Source organism: Rana temporaria, chromosome 4 (assembly GCF_905171775.1).
Source record: "Rana temporaria chromosome 4, aRanTem1.1, whole genome shotgun sequence".
Lineage (NCBI taxonomy): Eukaryota > Metazoa > Chordata > Amphibia > Anura > Ranidae > Rana > Rana temporaria.
This window is the reverse complement of record NC_053492.1, coordinates 426,675,630-426,700,232: the sequence shown is the minus strand read 5'-3', so window position 1 is coordinate 426,700,232 and position 24,603 is coordinate 426,675,630. Positions and strand designations below refer to the sequence as shown.

Below are 24,603 nucleotides of genomic sequence, written 5' to 3'. Positions count from 1 at the left end.
CAGCTGAACTCGCACGATTTCACTCCCGCCGGCAGTCCCGATTTCGGCCGCGATTTAAGAGACATCTGTGCAGGTTTCTGCACAGATGTCTATGTAAATCGCAAAAAGTAGTACAGGAGATTTTGAAATCGGTGCGGTGTCGCACCGATTAGGACAGTGTCATTGCCGACAATTGCCGGCAAATGCCGCTGATTTGAGATGCGATTTTACATGTGAAATCGCATCTCAAATCGAAGGAAATCGTACCCAGTGTGAACCTGGGCTAAAGGGGGTCTTTTAGATTAGTGGTCATCAAGCCTGTCCTCAGGGCCCACTAACAGGCCAGATTTTCAAGATACCTGAAATACATCACAGGTGATATCATTTTCTACCCAGTGATTGCAGTATTCTAGTCTGCATCTCCCCAAGGTAATACACAAAACCTGGCCTGTTAGTGGGCCCAGGGTTGATGACCACTGTTTTAGAGCTTCAGAAATATGTTGGCTTTTTTTTTTTGTTTGGGGGGGGGGCGATCTGTTCTGGTCTGTAAAAGCCACGTGACACTCTTCTTCCTATAAGGTTTTTACCTAAAGCTCCAAGAAGCCAACCAATAACCTTGTATTTTAGAGAGCTCTGCCCACCCCCAAAAAAAATTGCTTCAACTCTATGCCTGAATCAAAACTGTGCTTCGGGGAAAAAAAAAGGAAGTTATATTAATTTAAGTTTGAGTATTTTGACTCTTGCATAAGTCCAATTGTGACTGATTATAATTGACATATAAAAAAAATTCCCTGCATGCACGAATACTCCTCTGAGAGTTATGTTATGCGACCTGGGTTTAAGTAGACCTATTGGTTGGCAGTTACAATGAGGATAGGGTTGTTCCTGCAGGCATTTTGTTCTGTACACATAGAGGCTCCTTGTGTTGACAGATCAGCCATGGCAACCAGCAAAAAAAAAAGCAGGCAGGGTATTACAAAATGAATTAGATATAACTCAGAAAAAAATAAAATAATAAAAAACACACATCAAATATTATAGAGGTAAACAAATGTGTAAAAGTTTGGGATTGAGCACATTGGGAGGTACACTAAATACCAAATTTTTGTGGACACTTGACCATCACGCCTTGTTAGACATCCAATTCCAAAACCATGGGCATAAAGATGGAATTGGCCTCTTTTGCACCTCTTCTGGGAAGGCTTTCCACAAAATTTTGTGGCGTGTATCTATAGGAAACGGGGACCATTCAGCCAAAAGAGCATTTGCGAGGTCAGGTACTAACGTTGGATGAGAAGATCTGGCTCGCAATCAGAGATCTAATTCATTCCAAAGGTGTTCAGTAGGGTTGAGGTCAGGGCTCTCTGCAAGGTTGAAGTGCACAGTTGTAATATCTTATAAAATCGTTGTATGCTGTAGCATTAGCAGTATCCTGTACTTAAAAAACTTACTGAGGAGAAACAGGAAGTGAGAAATTCAGGCATTTAGGCCCTGTACACACGATCAGTCCAAACTGATGAAAACGGACTGAAGGTTAACCGATGAAGCTGACTGATGGTCTGATGTGCCTACACACCATCAGTTAAAAAAACGATCGAGTCCAACGAGGTGACGTAAAACACAACGACGTGCTGAGAAAAATGAAGTTCAATGCTTCCAAGCATGCGTCGACTTGATTCTGAGCATGCGCGGGCTTATAACCGATGCTTTTTCATACTAACCGTCGGTTTTGACCGATCGGTCAGGCGTCCATTGGTCAAATTTTAAAGCAAGTTCTATTTTTTTTGACCAAAGGATAACTGACCGATGGCGCCCACACACGGTCGGTTTGGACCGATGAAACGGACCTTCAGTTAGTTTTCATCAGTTTGGACTGATCGTGTGTACAGGGCCAAAGAAGGGAAATCGAAGGAAAAGGTAAGTGAACCAACAATGCACTAGCTTAAAGGAACCTATTTAGAAAAAACGAACCTTTACAACCCCTTTAATTTAATAATCTGGATTGGTTTTTGCATACTTTTGCCCGTATAGTGGGCGTGATGATCAGGTTTCCACAAACTTTTACAATCTAGTGTACAATATTGAGCTGGTTGCATGTAACACCACAGAGGCATGAGAAATAATATACCTTGTGCCTTGGAGATGCCACCAGCAGATCAATACCTCACTATTTGTTAAACCCACAAAAATGGTTACCTACTCTGCATGTAGGCAATCTCAAAAACATTCAATCAGCTCTTACAATTCTCACACTCAAAACAAAATTATTGCACAAGAAGCCACTGAGGGCAAGAAATGGTCAAGTTCTGTGTCAATGAAACCCTTTTAGCCCAAATATAAAAATAGAACATAACACACCCAGAGTCAACAGTTTCAATTTTTTTGCCATTTAAATATATTCTGTTTATGGCAGATTCTTCATTTTTTTTCTTTTTAATCTCCTTGGAGCTATGGTCTGGCATATTATGCATGAAAAATGCATATTTTCATAGCTGTATTGCATAAACAACACTCTTTTCTTCAGTCCATGAACCCGCACAGACCCCTGATCACCATGGATTTTTTTTTTTTCTCAAAAAAACTTTTAGCCTTGGCTTTTTTTTTTTGGCCAAGGTGACAAAGGGGTATCCAAAGACATAAAAATTTCAAGCTTCTCCGACTCGAGATCTAACCCTCCATCTTAAAATTACTTTAATCCGGATGAGTTGATTTTTTTTTCTTTTAATCTTGAAGCTTAATTGATAAAATGTTTGTTACACCACAGTCTCCACACCGATTAACTTTGGCGTAAGAATCCGTGGTGTGATACCATTATTTAAGTCTTCTTCAAACTCCAATAACTGGCCCATGAAGTTTAGGTTGGGGGATATGATTGGTCGCTTTCCTTTAACAAATTTGTAGGCGTCGGTCATGGTCATCCGCGTGTGCTTCATCAAGTAGGCTATCACGATGGTGGCCGAGCGCGAGACTCCTGCTTGACAGTGGATGAGCAGGCCTTTCCCGCATTGGTGAGCTTCCTCTGGAAGATAAGAAAAAAAATATGGTTAGACCAAAGAGTTAAACCAACCTGCAGCATATATAAAAGCACCTATTTTTTAAGTTTTGGATAGAATCACCAGAGTAAGAGTACATTGCCAACATTTTATTACTTTTCAAAACCCCACTTGGAAAATTTCCTTTTGCATTCTGTCCGTGCGAAATCAGAACAAGAAACAACGGGAGTGATTGCTACTGAAGTAGTGGTTTTTCCTATTTTACGGCAGTCTGTGTCCCCACTGAAGAGGTTTTACTTCACTTCCACTGGGGGCACAGACCCGAAAAAAAAAACCTAACAGGGGTTTTAACCCTCCAAACTCAAAATCGAAAACTGAAAATGTTGTTAAATAGCAGAAGATAACTGGTGTGATTGGAGACTGCAGGGATCCGCAGCTCAGGTGGAAGAATCTGTCCACAGGACAACTATTAGTCGCGCACTCCACAAATCTGGTCTTTATGGAAGAGTGGCAAGAAGAAAGCCATTGTTGAAAGAAAGCCATAAGAAGTCCTGTTTGCAGTTTGCGAGAAGCCATGTGGGGGACACAAAGAACATGAATTGAACTTTTTGGTCTAAAAGCAAAACGCTATGTGTGGTGCAAAATTAACACTGCACATCACCCTGAACACACCATCCCCACCGTGAAACATGGTGGTGACAGCATCATGCTGTGGGGATGCTTTTCTTCAGCAGGAACAGGTAAGCTGGTCAGAGTTGATGGGAAGATGGATAGAGCCAAATACAGGGTAATCTTAGAAGAAAATCTGTTAGAGCCTGCAAAAACTTGAGACTGGGGGAGGTTCACCTTCCAGCAGGACAATGACCCTAAACATATACCCGGAGCTGAAATAGAATGGTTTAGATCAGGGGTCTCCAAACATTCTAAACAAAGGGCCAGTTTATTGTCCTTCAGACTCTTGGAGGGCCGGACTTTGGCCAGCAGGAGTGGAAATTTTCCTGGCATCAGTGGGAGTAAACATCTGGTATTAGGGGGAGGAATAGTGCCCCATTGCCGGTATCATAGGGAGGAATAGTGCCCCATTAGTGTCAGTGGGAGAAATGGTGCTCCATTGTAGGTGTCAGATGGCAGAATCGTGTCTCGTATCAGTGGGAGGAATAGTGCCCCAAGGGCCGGATAAAAGCAAGCAAAGGGCCGCATCCGGCCCTTGGGTCACAGTTTGGAGACCACTGGTTTAGATCAAAACATATTCATGTGTTAGAATGGCCCAGTCGAAGTCCAGACCTAAATCCAATTGAGAATCTGTGGCAAGACTTGAAAATTGCTGTTCACAGACACTCTTCATACAATCTGACAGAACTTGAGCTATTTGGCAAAGAAGAATGGGCAAAAATGTCACTCTCTAGATGTGCAAAGATGGTAGAAACATCCCCAAAAAGACTTGCAGCTATAATTGCAGAGAAAGGAGGTTCTACAAAGTATTGACTCAGGGGGGCTGAATACAAATGCACAACACACTTTTCACATATTTATTTGTAAAAAAGATTTTAAAACCTTTTATTATTTTCTTTCCACTTCACAATTATGTGCCACTTTGTGCTGGTCTATCACATAAAAATCCTAATAAAATACATGTAAACATCCCTTGAAATAGAAAAAAAGCATGACAGGACCTCTTAAATATGAGATCTGGGGTCAAAAAGACATCAGATCTAATTTTTACTCTAAAATGCAATAAAAAATAAATAAAAAAAAGTCCCTTTAAGAGCTATGGGCGAAAGTGAAGTTTTGACGTCGCTTCCGCCCTGCACTGGTACTGAGCTGGGTGGGGGGCCATCTTCCCCTAACTCAGCTCCATACAACACAGGAGAGTGGACCCGATCACCTCCTCTGGGTCCGGTAAGCGGCGGGAGGGGGGGCCTTCTCCCTCCACCGATAAAAGTGATATTACAATCTGCCGGAGAGATCACTTTTATCTGAAAGCTGACCGCCCACTCTTGAAGAGGATACAGGGGTTAGCTAGCTGCTGCCTTAACAACAATATTCCTCTTCAAACAGCCAACGTATAATGACGGCGGGCGGTCGGCCAGCAAGTGGTTAAAGAGGAATTTTACCCTTCACACCCCCCATACATATCCCAGGAGGCACAGCGGGCAGTGTGCATGCCATTCGCCTACGGTAAAAAAAAGAGCCCTATTGCTGCAGAGGACGGGAGGAGGGGTGGAGAGATGGGATTGTCCTTAAGAGCTTGAAGGTCTGCTTTACTGTTGGAGGCTGTGGGATTGATTTACTAAAGAAAATTCACTGTGCACTACAAGTGCACTTGGAAGTGCAGTTGCTGTAGATCTGAGGAGAAGATCTGAAACGAGGGGAAGCTCTGCTGATTTCCATCATCCAATCAAGCAAAAATGCAGTTTTTAATTTTCCTTTCATGTCGCACTCAGATCCACATTCCAAGTGCACTTTCAAGTGGATTTGCCTTTAGTAAATAAACCCCCCAGTTTCCTTAAAGCGGGGGTTCACCCTAAAAAAAAAAAAAATGTTTTTGTCTACCATGCCATCCAGCATACTAGCGTCAGCTACAGTATGCCTTTATTTTTTTCGCTGTACTCACAGTTTAATCCATTAGTTAAGTTTCAGACTCCCGCGTTCCTATGAAGAGGGGAACATGATTGACGGCCGGCTATGGCGCGTCACGCTTCCCGAAAATAGCCGAAATAGGACATGGCTCTTCACGGCGCCTGCGCAGTCAGCTCCTAGTCTGTGCGCAGGCGCCGTATAGCGCCGTGAAGAGCCAAGTCCTACTACTTTTTTGATCTGTTTCGCTGCCTGTGTGTTTTTTTGGTTGTTGCTGTATTACCTACGGGTAACCGACTGCGTTTTGTACCATTTTGTACTTTTAAGAATTTTAATAAATAAATAAATAAATAAATAACGCTACAGCTTACAAAGACATTTTAGACAGTTGTACACTTCCAGCTTTGTCGTAACAGTTTGGGGAAGACCCTTTTCTATTCCATCATGACTGTGGTCCTGTGCTCAAAGCCAGCTCCACAAAGACCTGGTTTGGCAAGTTTGGTGTGGAGTAACTTGAGTGTCCTTCACAAAGTCCTGACCTCAACCCTACTGAATACCTTAGAGGTGGACTGGAACTGTGAGCATGGTCTTCTCAACATCAGAACCTGGTTTCACAAATTAATATTTTGCTGAATGGGTACAAATTTCCACAGACACACTCCAAATTCTTGTGAAGAGCCTTATCACAAGAGTGGAGGCTGTGATGGTCACAAGGAGTGGAAGGGTTGCATCTCTACAGTAATATCCATGTTTTTGTAATAGGAAGTCCAGAAAGCTCATATAGATGTGATGGTCAGGTGTCCACAAGAGTTTGGCCAAAGTGCTAATTTTGGAAAAGTTTTTCCCATACACACGATCGGATTTTCCATCAGAAAAAGCTTGGATGGTTTTTGCGATGAAATTCTGCTCAAGCTTGGCTTGCATACACACGGTGGCACAAAAGTTCTCTGAACTTGCCGTCGGAAAATTTGAGAACCAGCTCTCAATCTTTTGCTGGCAGAAATTTAGGCAGCAAAAGTCCGATGGAGCATACACGGGTCCGAATTTCCATTCAAAAGCTCACATCGGACTTTTGCTGTCGGAATTTCCAATCGTGTGTACAGGGCATTATACTGATTTAACTGAAGTTAGACTCAAAGAACCAAGAAGCTTACCTATGAACTCAAACGCCTCTTCAAAGTACTGCCTGAGATTCTGCTTGTTGCTGTCTGTTGCTGGGAGACGCTTGTAGTTAAAGATCCCTTTCTCATAGTGGAAAAGAGGAAGGTGAGTGGTTACGTTGACGATATACCCTATGTTCATTCTCTGCATCTTCTCCAAGTCCTGGGCATCGTGCTCATTGCCCAAGAAGAGAAAAGGGAGGATGGGGGTCAGTTCTGCGTTCTCTATATCCGGAGTGCTAGGGACGGACTGAGGTAGTGTGATGGTCACTGCTGAGGCCCCGCCTCCATCCGGGCAATCTTGGAGTTGGAGGGAATTATCACACAGGTTTTCGTGGTTCTGTTTAAAACTGCTGAGCCCACCTGAAATACAAAAAAGAAAATGCAGCTCAGCTCTGTGGTGGTTGGTACAGCTAAATAATAAAAAACAATGGCATTCCGGATTTTTGTTAATGAATAATTAGAATTGCTACAATAATACTGGAGCTGAGCCACCTGTGCATGCAGGTTTTTGAAGGACAACTATAAATTATGATTCCCAATTCCCTCTACAAAGCACAGCAACTGCACCATGTAGAAAAATATGAAAATATTTGTTTATTAGAAAACAATTCAATTAAACCAGGGGTTGACAAATTTGCTTGGAATCTAGGAGCCAGCTAAAATAGTTAGGAGCCAGAAAACGCGCCCCGTCCCGACGAGCTTGCGCGCAGAAGCAAACACATGTGAGCAGCGACCGCATATGTAAACGGTGTTCAAACCACACATGTAAGGTATCGTCGCGATTGGTAGAGCGAGAGAAATAATTCTAGCCCTAGACCTCCTCTGTAACTCAAAACATGCAACCTGTAGAGTTTTTTTAAACGTCGCCTATGGAGATTTTAAAGGGTAAAAGTTTGTCGCCATTCCACGAGCGGACGTAATTTTGAAGCGTGACATGTTGGGTATCAATTTACTCGGCATAACATTATCTTTCATAATATTAAAAAAAATGGGGATAACTTTACTGTTGTCTTATTTTTAATTAAAAAAAGTGTAATTTTTTCCCAAAAAAAGTGTGCTTGCAAGACCGCTGCGCAAATACGGCGTGACAGAAAGTATTGCAACGATCGCCATTTTATTCTCTAGGGTGTTAGGATAAAAAATATATATAATGTTTGGGGGTTCTAATTAGAGGGAAGAAGATGGCAGTAAAAATAGTGAAAAATTACATTAGAATTGCTGTTTAACTTGTAATGCTTAACTTGTAATACCAACGGCCACCACCAGATGGCGCCAGCTCACACATCTGGTGGTAATAACTTGTAATACCAATGGCTCACCACCAGATGGTGCCAGCTCAAAAAAAAAAAAAAAATATTTTTTTTTTGCCCCCCCTTCCAAGCCAAGTCGCCAGGACCCTATTTCTAGTCGCCATGGCGACCTGGCGCCCGGGATTTGTCGAGCCCTGAATTAAACAATACAAAAACAATAAAAAATCCTGATTGATGACATCTCTGCTGCAAAACATGACTCTACCCCATAAAACAAATTTAAAACAGATCCTGAATGCAATTCATACAAACCCTATATTCAACAATATACAATAATCTTATAAATATGAGTAAAATATTAAGTGGATATTAAAGCGGTTATATAGTGATTTTTTTTACTTTTACCTACAGGTAAGCCTATAATAAGACTTACCTGTAGGTAAAACAAATATCTCCTAAACCTTTACGGTCCTAAGGTAAGTATTTCATCATGAGCCATTATCATCCGATCCCCCCATAGAGGAGAGCGGAGAAAAGACAGGGCGGTCCCTGCACAGTGTGCGGGGACCGCCCTGTCATCCGCCGGCTCAGCGGGGATCAACGGAGCTATCCCGCTGAGCAAGCGGAGGTTCACGGGGCGGATCATCACGGATCTGCCCTGTGTGAAAGGGGCCTAACTCAAAACATGCAACCTGTAGAATTTTTTAAACGTTGCCTATGGAGATTTTAAAGGGTAAAAGTTTGTCGCTATTCCACAAGCGTTCGCAATTTTGAAGCGTGACATGTTGGGTATCAATTTACTCGGCATAACATTATCTTTCACAATATAAAAAAAATTGACCTAACTTTACTGTTGTCTTATTTTTTAATGAAAGAAAAGTGTATTTTTTCCCAAAAAAGTGTGCTTGTAAGACCTCTGCGCAAATACGGTGTGACAAAAAACATTGCAACGACCGCCATTTTTTTCACCAGGGTGTTGGAATAAAAAATATATATAATGTTTGGGGTTCTAAGTAAAGGGAAGGAAATGGGCGGGCAGTGAAAACAGGCAGGGGAAGCTCCATTAGCATTGCTGGTTGTTTTGTCATACCAACGGCCACCACAAGAGAGCGCCAGATTCCAGAAGGAAGCATAGGACTGCAGAAGGCCGCAAAGCCGCGGCCTCAATTATCGGCCAGTGTGGCACAACGCGATCGCGCCGTGGGGGCGCACGGAGACAGGATACCCCAGCTGTGCCACCCCAGGCGACAGGTCGCTAATTCTAGCTGCAAATGCGACCTGGCGCCTGGCGTTTGTCGAGCCCTGGTCTATGTAAACATAGGGGTTTACAGGCATATTAGAAGAGAATGGTTTACAGGCTGAAAAACGGTAGACGTGTCCCAATGTGTGTAAACACACCTAAACATTTGAGTGTTAATGCATGGCAATGGGCAGAATAGACTAATATTCTGACCAATGAAATTCATTAATGCTCAAACACCTAACACGCCTAAACGAATGTGCAATTAACGACTTTAGGTGCGTTTTTCTAAGCAGCTTTTCACCTACCAGGAGTTCTGGCGTTCAGAGGAGAACAGCAAACGCCCCGTGTGCATGAGGACTAAAAATGCTTCTAACCATTCCTCCCACCATCCAAAACTAAAACAAACATTTTGTCCTATGAGTAGGTGAGTATAATGCTGCACTTGGGTACAGGCAGGCCCGGATTTCCCACAAGGCCACTGAGGCCAGGCCTTGGGGCGGCAGTGGCATGGAGTCCCCCGACGCCCGGAACATACAGTTAGGGCGGTAAGTTATGGAGGGATCCGCTCGCTCGTTAACAAGTGATTGCGGCAATGTCACCGAAATCACATGTAAAATATGTGCTCCCGTCAGTTCTCCCCTCCCCCCCCACCCCACATACTTCTCTCTGCTGGCTCTGTCTTCGGGACTCAGTCCCCCCCCCCCCGGCCACCGAGACTGTCTCCTGTCCCTGCTGCCGATGTACACAGTGAGAGGGGAGAGCTGTGCTCTTCCTATCTCAGCTGTGACAGGAGTTCTAGCACAGTGCTAGGACTTCTGTTTTGGAGGTGACAGGGTCAATAAAGAGAACATGTCACCTCCAATTGCTATCACACAGGAAATTGTTTTCTCCTGTGTGAAAGCAAAAAAGTTAAGTGAAAAAAAATTGATAAAAAATAAATAAAATAAGAAATAATAATTAAATTAATAAAATAAAAAAGTAAAGAATAAAAAAAAAAATAAGAAAAATAATGAGAAAATTATACAAAAAATTTAAAAAGTAAGCGACAAGCTACAAATAAATAAAAATAAAAAAAGTAAAAAAACAAACAAAACATATTTGATCTAACCGTGCCGCACATTCTCCGTTGATTTGGGGGGGGGGGGGATCGGTTGGCGGGCAGGGGGTGCATTGTGGAACCTGGCCATGGGGCGGCAGGGAGAGCAAATCCGGCCCTGGGTACAGGACAAAAGACAACCAGCTATTCTTTTTGATCATTAGGGGGCGCCCATCCTAGAAGTTAAATGAGAAATGTATCAGAGGTGGTTTGTTAGAGTTTGCTGTTGGTCTCGTCTCCATGGACTAGTCATTGATTTGTGTGCTGTGGTTATACAGCTGTGAGACTGACATATGAACTGCAAGACACACAGGTCAACAGTAATAATGACAGCACGTTGCTAAGAGAACAATAGAAATGAATCACCAGCAACACGAACAATAATAAAATATAGAAGACAGACATTTGGGAATTTTGGCCAAGCATGGAGACCCCGAGCGATCTCTGCGCACTGTATAAAATAAGGACAGCAGAAACAGATAATGATTTTGTACCCCGTACCAATTTCTGAACTAGGAGGAAATAATTTCATGTAAAACCTAGGATAGCAAAAAAAAAAAAAAAAAAAAAAGGCCCAGAAAGTAAAAAAAGTAAATCAATAATAAAAAACCGGAAGAATGACTTGGGGGTCACCTTATATAAAAAAAAAAATTGCTGTGCAACAAACATTCTCTTTGTATATATAAAGACGATCACTGAACACTGATACAATTGCACGTACAAGGGTTAAAAACAAAAACTTTTTTTTTTGTGTGTATATATATATATATATTTATTTATTTATATTCATTTATTTGTGTATTTTATGGGATATAAGTGGTTTATTAACAGATAACACTGTCAAGTAAAAGGTATCAGACAGATAAATAAAAGGGTAGGTAGATTAGATATCACAAGTTTTAGGTACCCTAGAGAGTAAATTATATAATAATTATATAATATAACATTGGAGCACATTAAGCACATTAAGATTGATAAATAAACTCACCAAATTCACTAAATTAATTAAAGCGGAGGTTCACCCATAAAGAACACATTTTCCCCTTAGCTTCAAGCTCGTTTTGTCTAGGGGAATCGGCTAGTTGTTTTAAAATCGACGCTGTACTTACCGTTTACGAGATGCATCTTCTTCGTCGCTTCCGGGTATGGGCTGCGGGACTGGGCGTTCCTTCTTGATTGACAGTCTTCCGAGAGGCTTCCGACGGTCGCATCCATCGCTTCACGATTTTCCGAAAGAAGCCGAACGTCGGTGCGCATGCGCAGTATAGAGCCGCACCGACGTTCGGCTTCGAGTGACGCGATGGATGCGACCGTCGGAAGCCTCTCGGAAGACTGTCAATCAAGAAGGAACGCCCGCTCCCGAAGACCCATACCCGGAAGCCGACGGAGAACATGCATCTCGAAAACGGTAAGTACGGCTCCTATTTTAAAACAAATAGCCGATTCCCCTAGACAAAACGAGCATGAAGCTAAGGGGAAAAGAGAAAAAAAAAACTAATTGGGTGAACTCCCGCTTTAAGGAACTAAATATTAGGGAGGTTGGATTGGTTCAGGAAAAAATCAATAAAAGTTATAATCCAGTGTAATAACTCAAGAAATAAACATTGAGCTACGAAATAAAACAATGGGGAGGAAAGGCCCGAAAACCATAGAAAGTGGGAAGGGGAATTCTATAAAGGCATATATGGTACAGGACACAACAGGTCAGAGAGTGGGACATGAGATGGAGGAGACAGAAAAATCACCCCCCCCCCCATGGAGGTGGCGAGGCCATTGCGGTCGGCGTAGAATATGCAAATGAATAGTTACGGCGATCCCCGAACGTCCGCGCTGCCCGTCGATCTAACTTTATGTCGTTTCATTTGAGTTACGCCACGTAAAATTATGGCTGAGCCCTAGTTGTCCTAAGCCATGTTAAGTATGGCCGTCGTTCCCGCGTCAAAATTTTAAAAACAACGTCGTTGTTTGCTTAAGTCGTCCGTGAATGGCGCTGGACGCCATTTACGTTCACGTCTAAACAAATGACGTCCGTCACGTCTAAACAAATGACGTAATTTACCCGACGAAGCATGCGCAGTACGTTCGGCGCGGGAACGCGCCTAATTTAAATGGTGCCGCCCCATTTGAATTGGGCGGGCTTGCGCCGAGCGCTTTTACGTTACACCGCCGCAAGTTCACAGGTAAGAGTTCTGAGAATCAGGCACTTACTCTGTAAACCTGCGGCGGTGTAACGTAAATCACATATGTTACGCTGCCGTGAAGCAACGTAATTCTACGAGAATCTGGCCCATAGTGTATATATATTGGGATCATGGAGAATGAACGTAGCCACCCTCTAACAGGAAGTCAGATCACAGTAGCAGAAAAAAAAAAAGATCTGAAGAAGGCTGAGAATAATAGAAGGGACTTTTTTTTAGTTCTATACATACTGGAATAGAATGGAGTTTGGTGTCATATTAATCCCATCTAATGACGGCTGGAAGAATATCGTTGCACAAAGAACAACTACATTGTTCTTATTTTTTTTTTTACTATGACATCATCTTCAGGATTCCCACCTGCTCTGACACCATGGAAACCATACAAGAGTGACATCATCTGGCATGACATCAGTGTTGGGAGCGCACACAATACAAAGATCCCCTCAGTTCAGTGCTTATCGCACACAGGCGAAGTTCTGGAGAAGGGATGATGTAATGTGAACAGGTGGCGGGGATTTTATTTACCCAACTGAAAAAAAAAAAAAAAAAAAGAAGGAAATAACAATGATAGCGCTTCTTCCCCATCGTAAAACCGTTTTATGATTCCATATGGAGGGGGAGAGCCCGACTTCCATAACTCATTAACCAGTTCTTTGAAAAGTGAACACTGACAGTCTTCCCGCAGCGTGGTTTGCGAACGCGCTGTATAAGGTGTATCCGTGTGTAAGGCCTCGTACACACGATAGGTTAACCAGAGGACAACGGTCTGATGGACCGTTTTCATTGGTCAAAACCGATCGTGTGTGGGGGGCCCATAGGTTAAAAAAAAGCCAACTTGCTTTAAAATTTAAAAAGGAAAAAAATTAACCTGCGCTACGGAAAATAGTTTAATATATATATATGCTGCAAGAAAGGATAGTAGGTATATATGCTGCAAGAAAGATCTCTGGTACAATGGTGTACAGAGAGGAAGAATAGCTAAAGTGGCTGCCCCCCCTACATGTGTATTCCACCAAAATGGAATATGAAATGAAAGGAAAAAATTAGTAGGTGTTGGCGCCTACCTGTATGATATCACAAATGTATATAAAATTAGAAAATTATATATGACGCATATATATGCGATATTATGACACGAATATTAAAATAAATGTCTTGAAAATAATGATAAGTGATGTGTCCTCCCTTATATAAGTGCACATGTAGTGCTTGCAGGTGTAATGTAAAATTCACAAGTGCATAAATAAAGAATAATAAAAATATATAGAAGTATGAATAATTAGTCCATATAACTTTAGGCTGCATTCACACCTGAGCGTTTTGTCGTCCTGAAGCGCGACGCTCAAAAACGCTAGAGGGGAAAAAATACATTATTCCCTATTAGGGTTGTCCCGATACCGATACTAGTATCGGTACCGATACCAAGCATTTGCCCGAGTACTTGTACTCGGGCAAATGCACCGATGCTTCAGCCGATACCTGGACAGTCAGGGCGGTGGGGGAGTTACAAGCACCGATCACCGCTGACTGTCCTCGTATCCTCCTCCAGCCCCCCCTCTGTGTCCCACTCCATACTGCCATCTCCCTCCATGCTGCTGCCGCCGTGTCTCCTCCTCCCCCCCCTCTCTCTCTCCATCCGTGCTGCTGCCGTGTTACCCCCCCCCCATGCAGCCGCCGAGTTTCTCCCCCCCCCTCACTCCGTCCGTGCTGCCGTCGTGTTTCTCCCCCCCCCCCCCCGTGCTGCTGCCGTGTTTCTCCCCCCTGTGCTGCCGCCGTGTTTCCCCCCCCCCTGTGATGCCACCGTGTCCCCCCCCCCTCTCGTGCTGCCGCCGTGTCCTGGATGGAGACGATCTGTCAGGATGGAGAGCGGCGGTAGGAGCCGATAAATCCGGCTCCTACCTTTTCCGAATGTACAGAGTCAGTGATGACTCTGTACATTCACATAACTGAAACATCGTAAACTGTGTTTACAATGTTTCAGTTTATGAATGAAGAGAAAGCCGCTGTCTTTTCTCTTTTTCAGTACAGCTGAGGCTGCAAAGAAAGGGACTGGGGAATCTGCGTCCCCTTTCCCTTTCTCTGTCACAGAGGAGAGATGTCAGAGGTCTGTTAAGACCCCTGATATCTCACCAAAGCCCCCAACAGGGCTGATAAAAAAAAAAAAAAAAAAAAAGGAATTGCAATAAATAATAAAAAAAATTAATTGTAAAAACTAAATAAAATAAAAAACACACTAACACTGTCCACCCCTCCGCCCCCCCCCCCCCCAGGGAAGGAAGCATTGTAAAAAATGTTTTTTAACAAATTGTAAAAAAAAAAAAAATGTAAAAAAAATAAAAAAAAATACTGACACATGTGCCACTGTCACATGAGATTTAAAAAAAGTATTGGTAATCGGTATCGGCGAGTACTTGATAAAAAGTATCGGTACTTGTACTCGGTCCTAAAAAAGTGGTATCGGGACAACCCTATTCCCTATGGAGATGGGGACCTTGATATAAGAGGGACTCCTAAGGCAGACTTTGATGTAAGCGGCTCTGATGGGGACCCTGATGTATAGGGGAATATGTTGGGAACTCTGATGCAGGGGGAACTCCTATGGTGGAATCTGATGTAAGTAATGCTAATGGGAACCCTGATGTATTAGGGAACATTGATGGGGACTATGACATGAGGGGGGCCTCTTAACACAGACTCTGATGTAAGCGGCTCAGATAGGGACAATGATGTAAGGAGAAACACTGATGCGGACTCTAATGTAAGGGGGGCTCCTAAGGTGTACTCTGATGTAAGGGGGGGGGGGGGGGGGTCTGATAGAGACCCTGATATAAGGGGGGACTTATAAGGTGAGCTCTAATTTAAGGGGGACTCTGATGATTACCCTGATGAAGGGGGCACTCCTAGGACAGGCTTTGACGCAAGGGGGCTCTGATGAGGACCCTGATGCAAATTCTTCCTCTTATAGTGGAAGTAAACTCCCATGCATCATTTGTACCTATAGGAAAGCCTATAATAAGAAAATTATTTGTAAAACATTTGATGTGAACCTTAGACCCCATTCAAACCTGAGCGTTTTGTCGCCTGCAGCGCGACGCTCCAAAACGCTAGAGGGGAAAAAATACATTATTCTCAATGGACATGGTTCACATCTCCACTCCAAAACGCCTGACGCCGAACGCCTGAAGCTCAAACAAGTTCCGGACCCTTTTTTGTCGCACGAATCGGGCGGTTTGGGCGTTCGAGCGTTTCTATTTCCCATAGAAAGTAATGGAAACGCTCGGTTCAAGCGACTAGTGCGACAACGAGCGTTTGCTACGGGCGTTTTGTCGCTTTAATCAATAGAACATTTCACCCAGGCAGAAGATAAAAAAAATCTACCAACATAGCAACAAGTGATGAAAAGATGATCATTTTTCCTATTGGCTAAAATAAAAAACGTCGAAGTACAAAAACGTCGGACGACGCTGTATGCAAACGCGCAAATAAGCATGAATACGCTGAAAAGTGCTGAATTATGGCTTTGAATGCTTCATGCTGCAATCCAAAAAGGTGCTGTATGTTCTGCGTGCAGTAAGGGGTACCTGGGCTCATTGCGCCTCAGTAGTCTAGTGTGAATGTGGCCTTAGTTGTACTTAAAATTTTTGACGCCATAACGTTTACTGCTGGCCGGGGGAACTTGCGGGTTTACAGGCGCACTTTCTATGCATAATATGGGATTTTGTGGCTCCTGCAGCTCTCCATTAAATCCATAAAGGAGCGGTCTATTGTGTGCCGGAGGAGGGAGGACAAGGCTTCTCTGTTGGTTTGTGTACACAGAATGAGTTCCTTCTGATGGGGTTAGATCATGTATTTATATAGAAACACAACTCCCTGGCAAGTAGAAACACTATTACATTACACTGTAGACTTGACAGATGGCAGATTATCGATGGGAATGTTGAAAGCTCTACAACAGACAGCAACACGATGACAATATCCGAGTCCATTCCCCCCCCCCCCCCCATGACAACCTATTCCCCCCAATATTCTTCTAGAATATATAAGAGAGCGGGAATCAATTATTTTACAAGAAAGGAGCAAAAGGTTCCCCAAGGTTTTTTTTTTGTTTTTTTGCAGCAGCAGATAGATTATAAAATTGTCATATGTATGAAAAAAAGTATTTTATTGTACAAATATTAAAATCCACAAAGAGTTAAATATTCCTTTATATCATGTATAATGATATACAGAATAAGCAAATCTACTCAGCCAACCAGGGTGGATATAAATCAATGATTTAAAAAAAAAAAAAAAAAAATCGGATTTTTTGGATTTAAATCAGATCAAATAATTTTTATCAAATTAACCACTTAAGCCCCGGACCTTTAGGCAGCTAAATGCCCAGGCCAGGTTTTGCGATTCGGCACTGCGTCGCTTTAACAGACAATTGCGCGGTCGTGCGACGTGGCTCCCAAACAAAATTGGCGTCCTTTTTTCCCCACAAATAGAGATCTTTCTTCTGCGGTTTTTATTTTTTGCGCTATAAACAAAAATAGAGCGACAATTTTAAAATAAATGCAATATTTTTTACTTTTTGCTATAATAACTATCCCCCAAAAACATATATACATTTTTTTTCCTCGCAATAAGCATTTATCGACTGGTTTGCGCAAAATTTATAGCGTTTACAAAATAGGGCATAGTTTTATTATTATTTTTTATTTTACTACTAATGGCGGCGATCAGCGATTTTTTTCGTGACTGCGACATTATGGCGGACACTTCGGACAATTTTGACACATTTTTGGGACCATTGTCATTTTCACAGCAAAAAATGCATTTAAATTGCATTGTTTATTGTGAAAATGACAGTTGCAGTTTGGGAGTTAACCACAGGGGGCGCTGTAGGAGTTAGGGTTCACCTAGTGTGTGTTTACAACTGTAGGGGGGTGTGGCTGTAGGTCTGACGTCATCGATCGGGTCTCCCTATAAAAGGGATGACTCGATCGATGCAGCCGCCACAGTGAAGCACTGGTAAGACGTGTTTACATACGGCTCTCCCTGTTCTTCAGCTCCAGGGAGCGATCGCGAGGGGGCGGCTAGAAACGAATAGCCGCGCCCTCGTCCCGGATCGCTCCCCGCGGGTTACCGACCGCCGCATGTACCGGGGGGGTTCCGATCGGACCCCCGACCCGCGGAAAGGCGGGGACGTACATGCATGCCCATATGCCTCTACGTGCCATTCTGTGGACGTATATGTACATGCGGCGGGCGTTAACCGGTTAATTTTAATAAAATGTTTTGGAGTCAAAATCTATCCAAATATAGATTTCTATTTAAGATACATTATTAATTTAGTTTATTCAGCATGAAATGGAGCTTAGTTATGTAGTATGAGGCTGTATATTCTGCAATATTTACATTTTTAGTAAACTCATTCAATGAATCTAAGCTCTGTAAGCTGAGATAACATGCACTGTATTGATGCATTCACACAATGCCACAGTACCCATGAGATAAAACAAAGTTCAGGAATATTCCTTTATCCCATGGTTTTGCAAATCTATGTACATTGCAAACTGTATGATTGAATCGGTTCTGATATCGCTGTTTTCTCAACCTGACAGCTTATTATTCTAATTACGAAAACCTTTATTTTGTTTGCAAATATTAAAGATTCTAACTACCTGCAGGAATGAGTCCGTACATTTAAAGAGCACCTGTCATTTCAGATCCATCATGGCAGCACCTGTTAGTGGGCATCCACTCGCCTGCTGCCACCACGTCCCTCACCTTGTTGTGTCACTGCCACATCACCAGCCATCCCATTAAAGTGAATGAGATTTCGGTGAGTTAACAGTGGATCAGAGGAGGAGCCACTGCAGGACAGAGATGACAGTTGCTCTTTAAAAACGATGATTTATCTATTGTTAAAAAAAAAAAAAGATTAAAATCAAGACTTTTTACTAGCGATTTAAATCGACTTGATTTAAATCAAATCCAATCTGCAACCAACTATATGGTAAGTATTTCAGCCCTGAAAAAAGTCTAAGGCCAGCAGACATGTTCGGTCGTGTGTAGGGCCGACCGGACAGGTTTCCAGCGGACAAATGTTTCTTAGCATGCTAAGAAACATGTCCGCTGGAAGCCTGTCCGTCGGACATGTCCGCTGGCCCGAGAACCCACGCATGGCGTCAAAGTGATTAGACGCATGCGTGGAAGCATTAAACTTCCGGGTTCGCGCACGTCGCCGCGTCATCGTCACCGCCACGTCACCGCGTCGTCTGTCCGCGGGGAATTCGGCCATCAGACCAAATGATCCCAGCGGACATGTCCGCTCGTCTGTACGAGGCCTAATATATTTTTGTATTTAGACAATGCAGCCCCCTTGAAGAAGGCTACGACCCGTGTTATCGAAACGCGTCAAAGCATTCTTCAGGTCACAAATACTTACCATATACAAAATATGGGGAAAATTGGGACTTTATATGAAGCATGCAGCCAAGGAGAGGGCACAACAAAAGTGTGTCTGGTGGGTATTTGGTAAAATAGAACTACATATACTACATAATAGCATAATGTATGACAAAGAAATATAATACATAGGATTTATTTCATACAGAATATATAGTAACATGATAATATAGTAACATATTAGTTCATGTTGTAAACATTTTTGGATAAAAAGATAGAACTCATTAGCGGAGGTTCACCCTAAAAACAAGTATATACCTTTCAATCCAGCATACTGCCGACATGTACAGTATGCAGTTTTTTTTTGTTTTTTTTTCGGTTTACATACCGTAGTATAGGTATTTTCCCCCCGGCTTCCGGGTAGTGAATCCCGCGGGAGTGGGCATTCCTATTCAGAGACTAAGTGATTGACGTATGACAAAAGCTTAACCACGGCGCATAATGCGCGTCACCAGTTTCCAAAAGAAGCCGAACTGCGAGTCGGCTCTATACGTTTGCTTTTTTCGTAAACTGGTGACGTGCCTTTTGCGCCGGGGGTAAAGCTTTTGTCATACGTCAATCACTTAGTCTCTGAATAGGAACGCCCAGTCCCGCGGGATTCACTACCCGGAAGCCTGGGGGGAAAATACCTATACTACGGTATGTAAACAAAAAAAAAACAGCATACTGTACATGTCGGCAGTATGCTGGATTGAATATTATATACTTGTTTTTAGGGTGAACCTCCACTTTAATGTGTGTCTCCACAGTAAAAAAACATAATCTTGATGGAGTTGGTACACGCCAGTAAATAATTGTCGATTCTGTTTTACCTTAATGCATAGGATGCATTAAAGCGGGATTCCACCCGCAATTTTTTTTTTTTTTAAAGTCAGCAGCTACTAACACTGCTGACTTTTAATACTAGAAGGATACTTACCTGTCCTACTCGCCTGCGCTGATGGCCCCCCCAATGCCGATCCCTTGATCGATGCAGGCCCCGCGCCTTACGGCTTCACTGCCCGTTTCCTACTGTGCATGCGTGAGTCTCGCGCCGACTTGTGAATGGGCGGCTGCTCTCTGGGATTACACACAGTTCCCAGAAAGCAGCGCGTCCCATTCACTAGGATGCAGAAGACAGACCGCGGTTACGGAAGAGGCAGATTACGGACTTCCGCATAGCAACAGGTATTTTGGGTGAGCATAAAAAAAATGTTTTTCTATTTTTTTTTAGCATTTTTTGTGAAAATATTTTTTCCTGGGTGGAACTCCACTTTAAAGTGGAGGTTCACCCGGAAATTACAATTTTTAAGATTAGATTGAGGCTCATTTTGTCTAGGGGAATCGGGTGTTTTTTTTTTAAATCGAAGCCGTACTTATCGTTTTAGAGATACATCTTCTCCACCGCTTCCGGGTATGGGCTGGGGGACTGGGCGTTCCTTCTTGATTGACAGTCTTCCGACAGGCTTCCGACGGTCGCATCTATCGCGTCACGATTTTCCGAAAGTAGCCGAACGTCGGTGCGCAGGCGCCGTATAGAGCCGCACCGACATTCGGCTTCTTTCGGCTACTCGTGACGCGATGTATGCGACCGTCGGAAGCCTGTCAATCAAGAAGGAACGCTCAGTCCCAAAGACCATACCCGGAAGCGGCGGAGAAGATCGCTCTCTAAAACGGTAAGTACTGCTTCGTTTAAAAAAAAACTAGCCGATTCCCCTAGACAAAATGAGCATGAATCTAATCCCAAATTTTTTTTTTAGGGTGAACTCCCGCTTTAAGGTGAAAAAACAGTTTTACAACCACTTTCAATCATTCAGGAGAGGTTGTAAAAACGTCCCGTGTACATGATTCTGAGAAATTGATTACAAGGCAATTAAATAGTGCAAAGGTATGGATGATTTTTTGGTAAATAGAGATCTTGTTTAGTATCACTTTAATATTGAAACCGTCGAATCAGGTATTTCCCTGCTGACTATATGGATGGAGTGCTAGGGAGTTTTTGTATTGTCTAGCTGTATATGCAACTACAGTTGTTTTTGGACCATGTGGTGTGTTTGTAGAACAAATAAGCACCTGACTCCAGCAAGCTGATTGGACGGCGCAAACTCCCAGCCTATTGGCAAAAGGGGAAATTATCGCTTCATTTATCTGGAGACATCTATGTTGTCCTTTGATTTATACTCCCATGTGACTTCTCAGTTCCTGGATCCTGTAGCAAATATTTAATATACACAGTCCCAGAATAACAAGCCAGTCACCACTTCAATGATAATATGACGGCTGCCAGAACCTGCTACATGGCGGCTGTTTGAGAAAGTTAAAGCAGAACTCCAAACAGCTAAATACACGAGTCAAGTACCTGTCAAAGGATCTGCAATTTTGTCCAGCCAGTCCTGTGATTCACACAGCCCTGCAAAGCATCATTTCCTGGATTTTGACACCTCCTGGTTAACCACTTCAGTTCTTGTGCCAGTATACCCTTTATGGACCAGAGCAATTCTTACATTTCCACTATGTTCTTGTTCTAATGCCACGTACAGACAGTGGGGTAGATTCAAGAAGCAACTGCGCCTGTGTAACCATAGGTTACACAGCGCAATTGCTTACTTGCCCCTGCGTAAGGAGTGCTCCTGATTCAGGAACCCTGTTACGCCGACTGCAGCCTAAGATCTGCGCGGCATAAGGCTCTTATGCCCTCATATCTTAGGCTGCATTCTTGCGATGGCCGCTAGGTGGCGTTCCCGTTGTGCTCAGCGTATAGTATGCAAATTGCATACCAACACCGATTCACAACGTTGCGCGAGCCCTGCGTACGCAATTTACGTTGTTTACGTACGGCGGTTTTCACGCAAGGCTGCCCCTGTTACGTATACCCGTCGTTCCCGCGTCGCGAAATTTGAATTTTACGTAGTTTGCGTAAGTGAATCGTGAATGGTGCTGGACGCCATTCACGTTCACTTTGAAGCAAATGACGTCCTTGCGACGTCATTTGCCGCAATGCACGTCCGGAAAGTTTCCCGACGGAGCATGCGCTCTACGATCGGCGCGGGAACGCGCCTAATTTAAATGATTCCCGCCCCCTACGGGATCATTTAAATTGCGTGCTCTTGCGCCGGGCATTTTGCTGGCGCGCCCGCGCAATTTACGGAGCTTCTGCTCCGTGAATCGAGGGCAGCGCAAAAAAATTGCGGGGGCGCAGGGCAAAATCGTTGCCCTGCGCCTCCGTAATAAATGCGCAAATCTCTTTGAATCCGGCCCAGTGTTTTTTTTGTGATGAAAAAAAACGTTGTTTTTAAAAACGTCATTTAAAATGACCGTGTGTGGGGAAAACTTCGTTTTATGTCTTCAGAAAAACGACAAAAAAAAAAAATTAGAACATGCTTCAATTTTTTATGTCGTTTTTCAAAACGTTGTTTTTTGTGTCATAAAAAAATCACCGTGTGTAGCTAAAACAACGTTTAAAACATCGTTTTTTAAACCCGCGCATGCTCAGAAGCAAGTTATGAAGCGAGCTTGAATGGAACAGAGTGCCGTCGTACGTGCTGAACGTAACCGCGCTTTGCTAGAGCAATTTGGAAAAACGATGGTGTGTATGCTGCGTCGTTTTTGAAAATGAAGTTTGAAAAACTTTTTTTTCATGATAAAAAACTACGGGCCAGATTCACAGAAGAAATACGCCGGAGTATCTACTGATACACCGGCGTACTTTAAACTTTGCCGCGTCGGATCTTTAGTTTGAATCCTCAAACCAAGATACGACGGCTTCTGGCTTCGATCCGACAGGCGTACGGCTTCTAACAGTTTTTATTGGATGTGGTACCCCTTCAGCTATCTTTCTTTAAACATGTGAATGTATATACATATGTAAAGCACTGGGTAAATTAATGGTGCATAAGTACCTATAAAAAGAAATACCGTATTTATCGGCATATAACACACACAGGCGTATAACACGCACAGGCGTATAACACGCGTGCAGTGATGTCACCGCGTTTACGCTAGGAGGAAGGGCTCCTGTTTATGCCGGAATCTGTTTTAAACTGCTTGATTTGCACATCCTTGTGCAAGTAGTTTATCTTTTTAATAAATTGTTCTATACGGTACTACACTATGTTGCGGTCTCCTTCCTTACATATGGTTTACCGCTGTTGAGTATGGAGAGGACTTATGGGGCTGATGAGTATCCCACGCTGTGTCCTGGTCATATTCCGCTGTGCATCCCGCAATCAGCTGTAGTCTGTGTGAAATTAGGATTTACACTCTGGGATATCCCCCTCTGGATTTCTAATAACGCTTTTATTAAGCTAGTTTCTGGTAAGCCTCAGTCCATGTGGTGGTGGCTCACGAGTTTGCAAGTGCACTGGGGTGCTGTCTGTCCTGAATATTTCATCGTATTTATTGGACTTTATTCACCTTTATGTTTTTCACATAAGGACTTGATTGATAATCTTTTAAGTTGGCGCAATTTTTTCTTTTTCTGTTTATGCTTGTGTTAGGTCACGTGATTGCTGCCTTCTGTGATTTAAATGTATCACTTATTTTTGGGTTAGCACAAATTATTATTTTTTCTTTATTAGCCAGGTCACATGATAGTGACATTACACATGTGGGCGTGTATATAGGCTGCAGTGGAAACCTTCACCTTCCTGAACTCTCAGCACTGGAGAAACTGTGCAGTTTATCATGTAACCGTGATACACAGCTCATCTAAACATATATATATATATATATATATATATATATATATATATATATATATATATATATATATATATATATATATATATATATAGTGGCAGTATTTTAAAAAAGAAGATTGTAAAAAGAAGATTTATAAGCTGTGAACACTGGGGGTGTGGATGAACAATTTTCATATTACTGGGTTTAGTAACACTTTAGGGATCGCAGGTGTCTTAAATTGACCAGTGTCATAGTACCCCGGGACTTTACCTATTGGCGGTGGAGAGCGTTGGTGAAGTTTACCAGTCTATTGAACATCCTATTCTAAGGTTTGGTTTTATTTTACATGAGGTGAGAGTTCTGTGGGCAGCATTGCACAGAGGTGGAGGTTCACCATTGTTCATGATACACGTGGATGATATTGCTTGATTAGAAGAAGGTGGGTCGACTTATATCACGTAGCGTAGACTTAGGGCCAAATCCACAAAGACCCGGCGTAACGGCGAATTTCTAATTTAAGTTACACTGCCTTAAAATTTCTACCTAAGTGCCCGATCCACAAAGCACTTACCTAGAAATTTCTGGCCGTGTAACTTAAATTCCGCCGGCGCAAGGCGTTCCTCATTTCATGGGGGCGATTCCCATTTAAATGAGGCGCGCTCCCGCGCCGGCCGTACTGCGCATGCTCATGACGTCATTTTCCCGACGTGCATAGCGCGAAATTACGTTACGCCGGGCTTTGTGGATTGCGACGGGTCAATAAAGTTGCGTCGGGAAAAAAAAAAAAAGATACGGCGCGAAAAAAAAAATTCTAATTCGAAAAAAAAAAACGCGTCGCTAGAGAGAAGGGTCTGCTTTTACATGGTGTACTAACTTTACACCTTGTAAAAGCAGCCCTAATTTTGCGTATGCAACTTAATACTTACGGAGAAAAAACGAAGCTGAAAAGCTTTGTGGATCTCCGTAAGTGCTAATTTGCATACCCGAGG

The 24,603-nt window shown here is 42.9% G+C and overlaps 1 protein-coding gene across 1 annotated transcript in view; it reads right to left on the bottom strand.

Moving 5' to 3' along the window:
• Positions 1-1,948: 1,948 nt before the first annotated feature.
• The window catches only part of DUSP10 (dual specificity phosphatase 10), a 90,770-nt gene continuing 68,115 nt past the window's right edge, over positions 1,949-24,603 (bottom strand). The window contains exons 3-4 of the mRNA XM_040351413.1: positions 6,704-7,072; positions 1,949-2,998 (exon numbers count right to left, since the gene is read on the bottom strand). Of these exons, the coding sequence (XP_040207347.1) occupies positions 2,733-2,998; positions 6,704-7,072 (635 nt within the window). The 3' untranslated portion in view covers positions 1,949-2,732. The remainder of the gene's footprint in view (positions 2,999-6,703; positions 7,073-24,603) is intronic.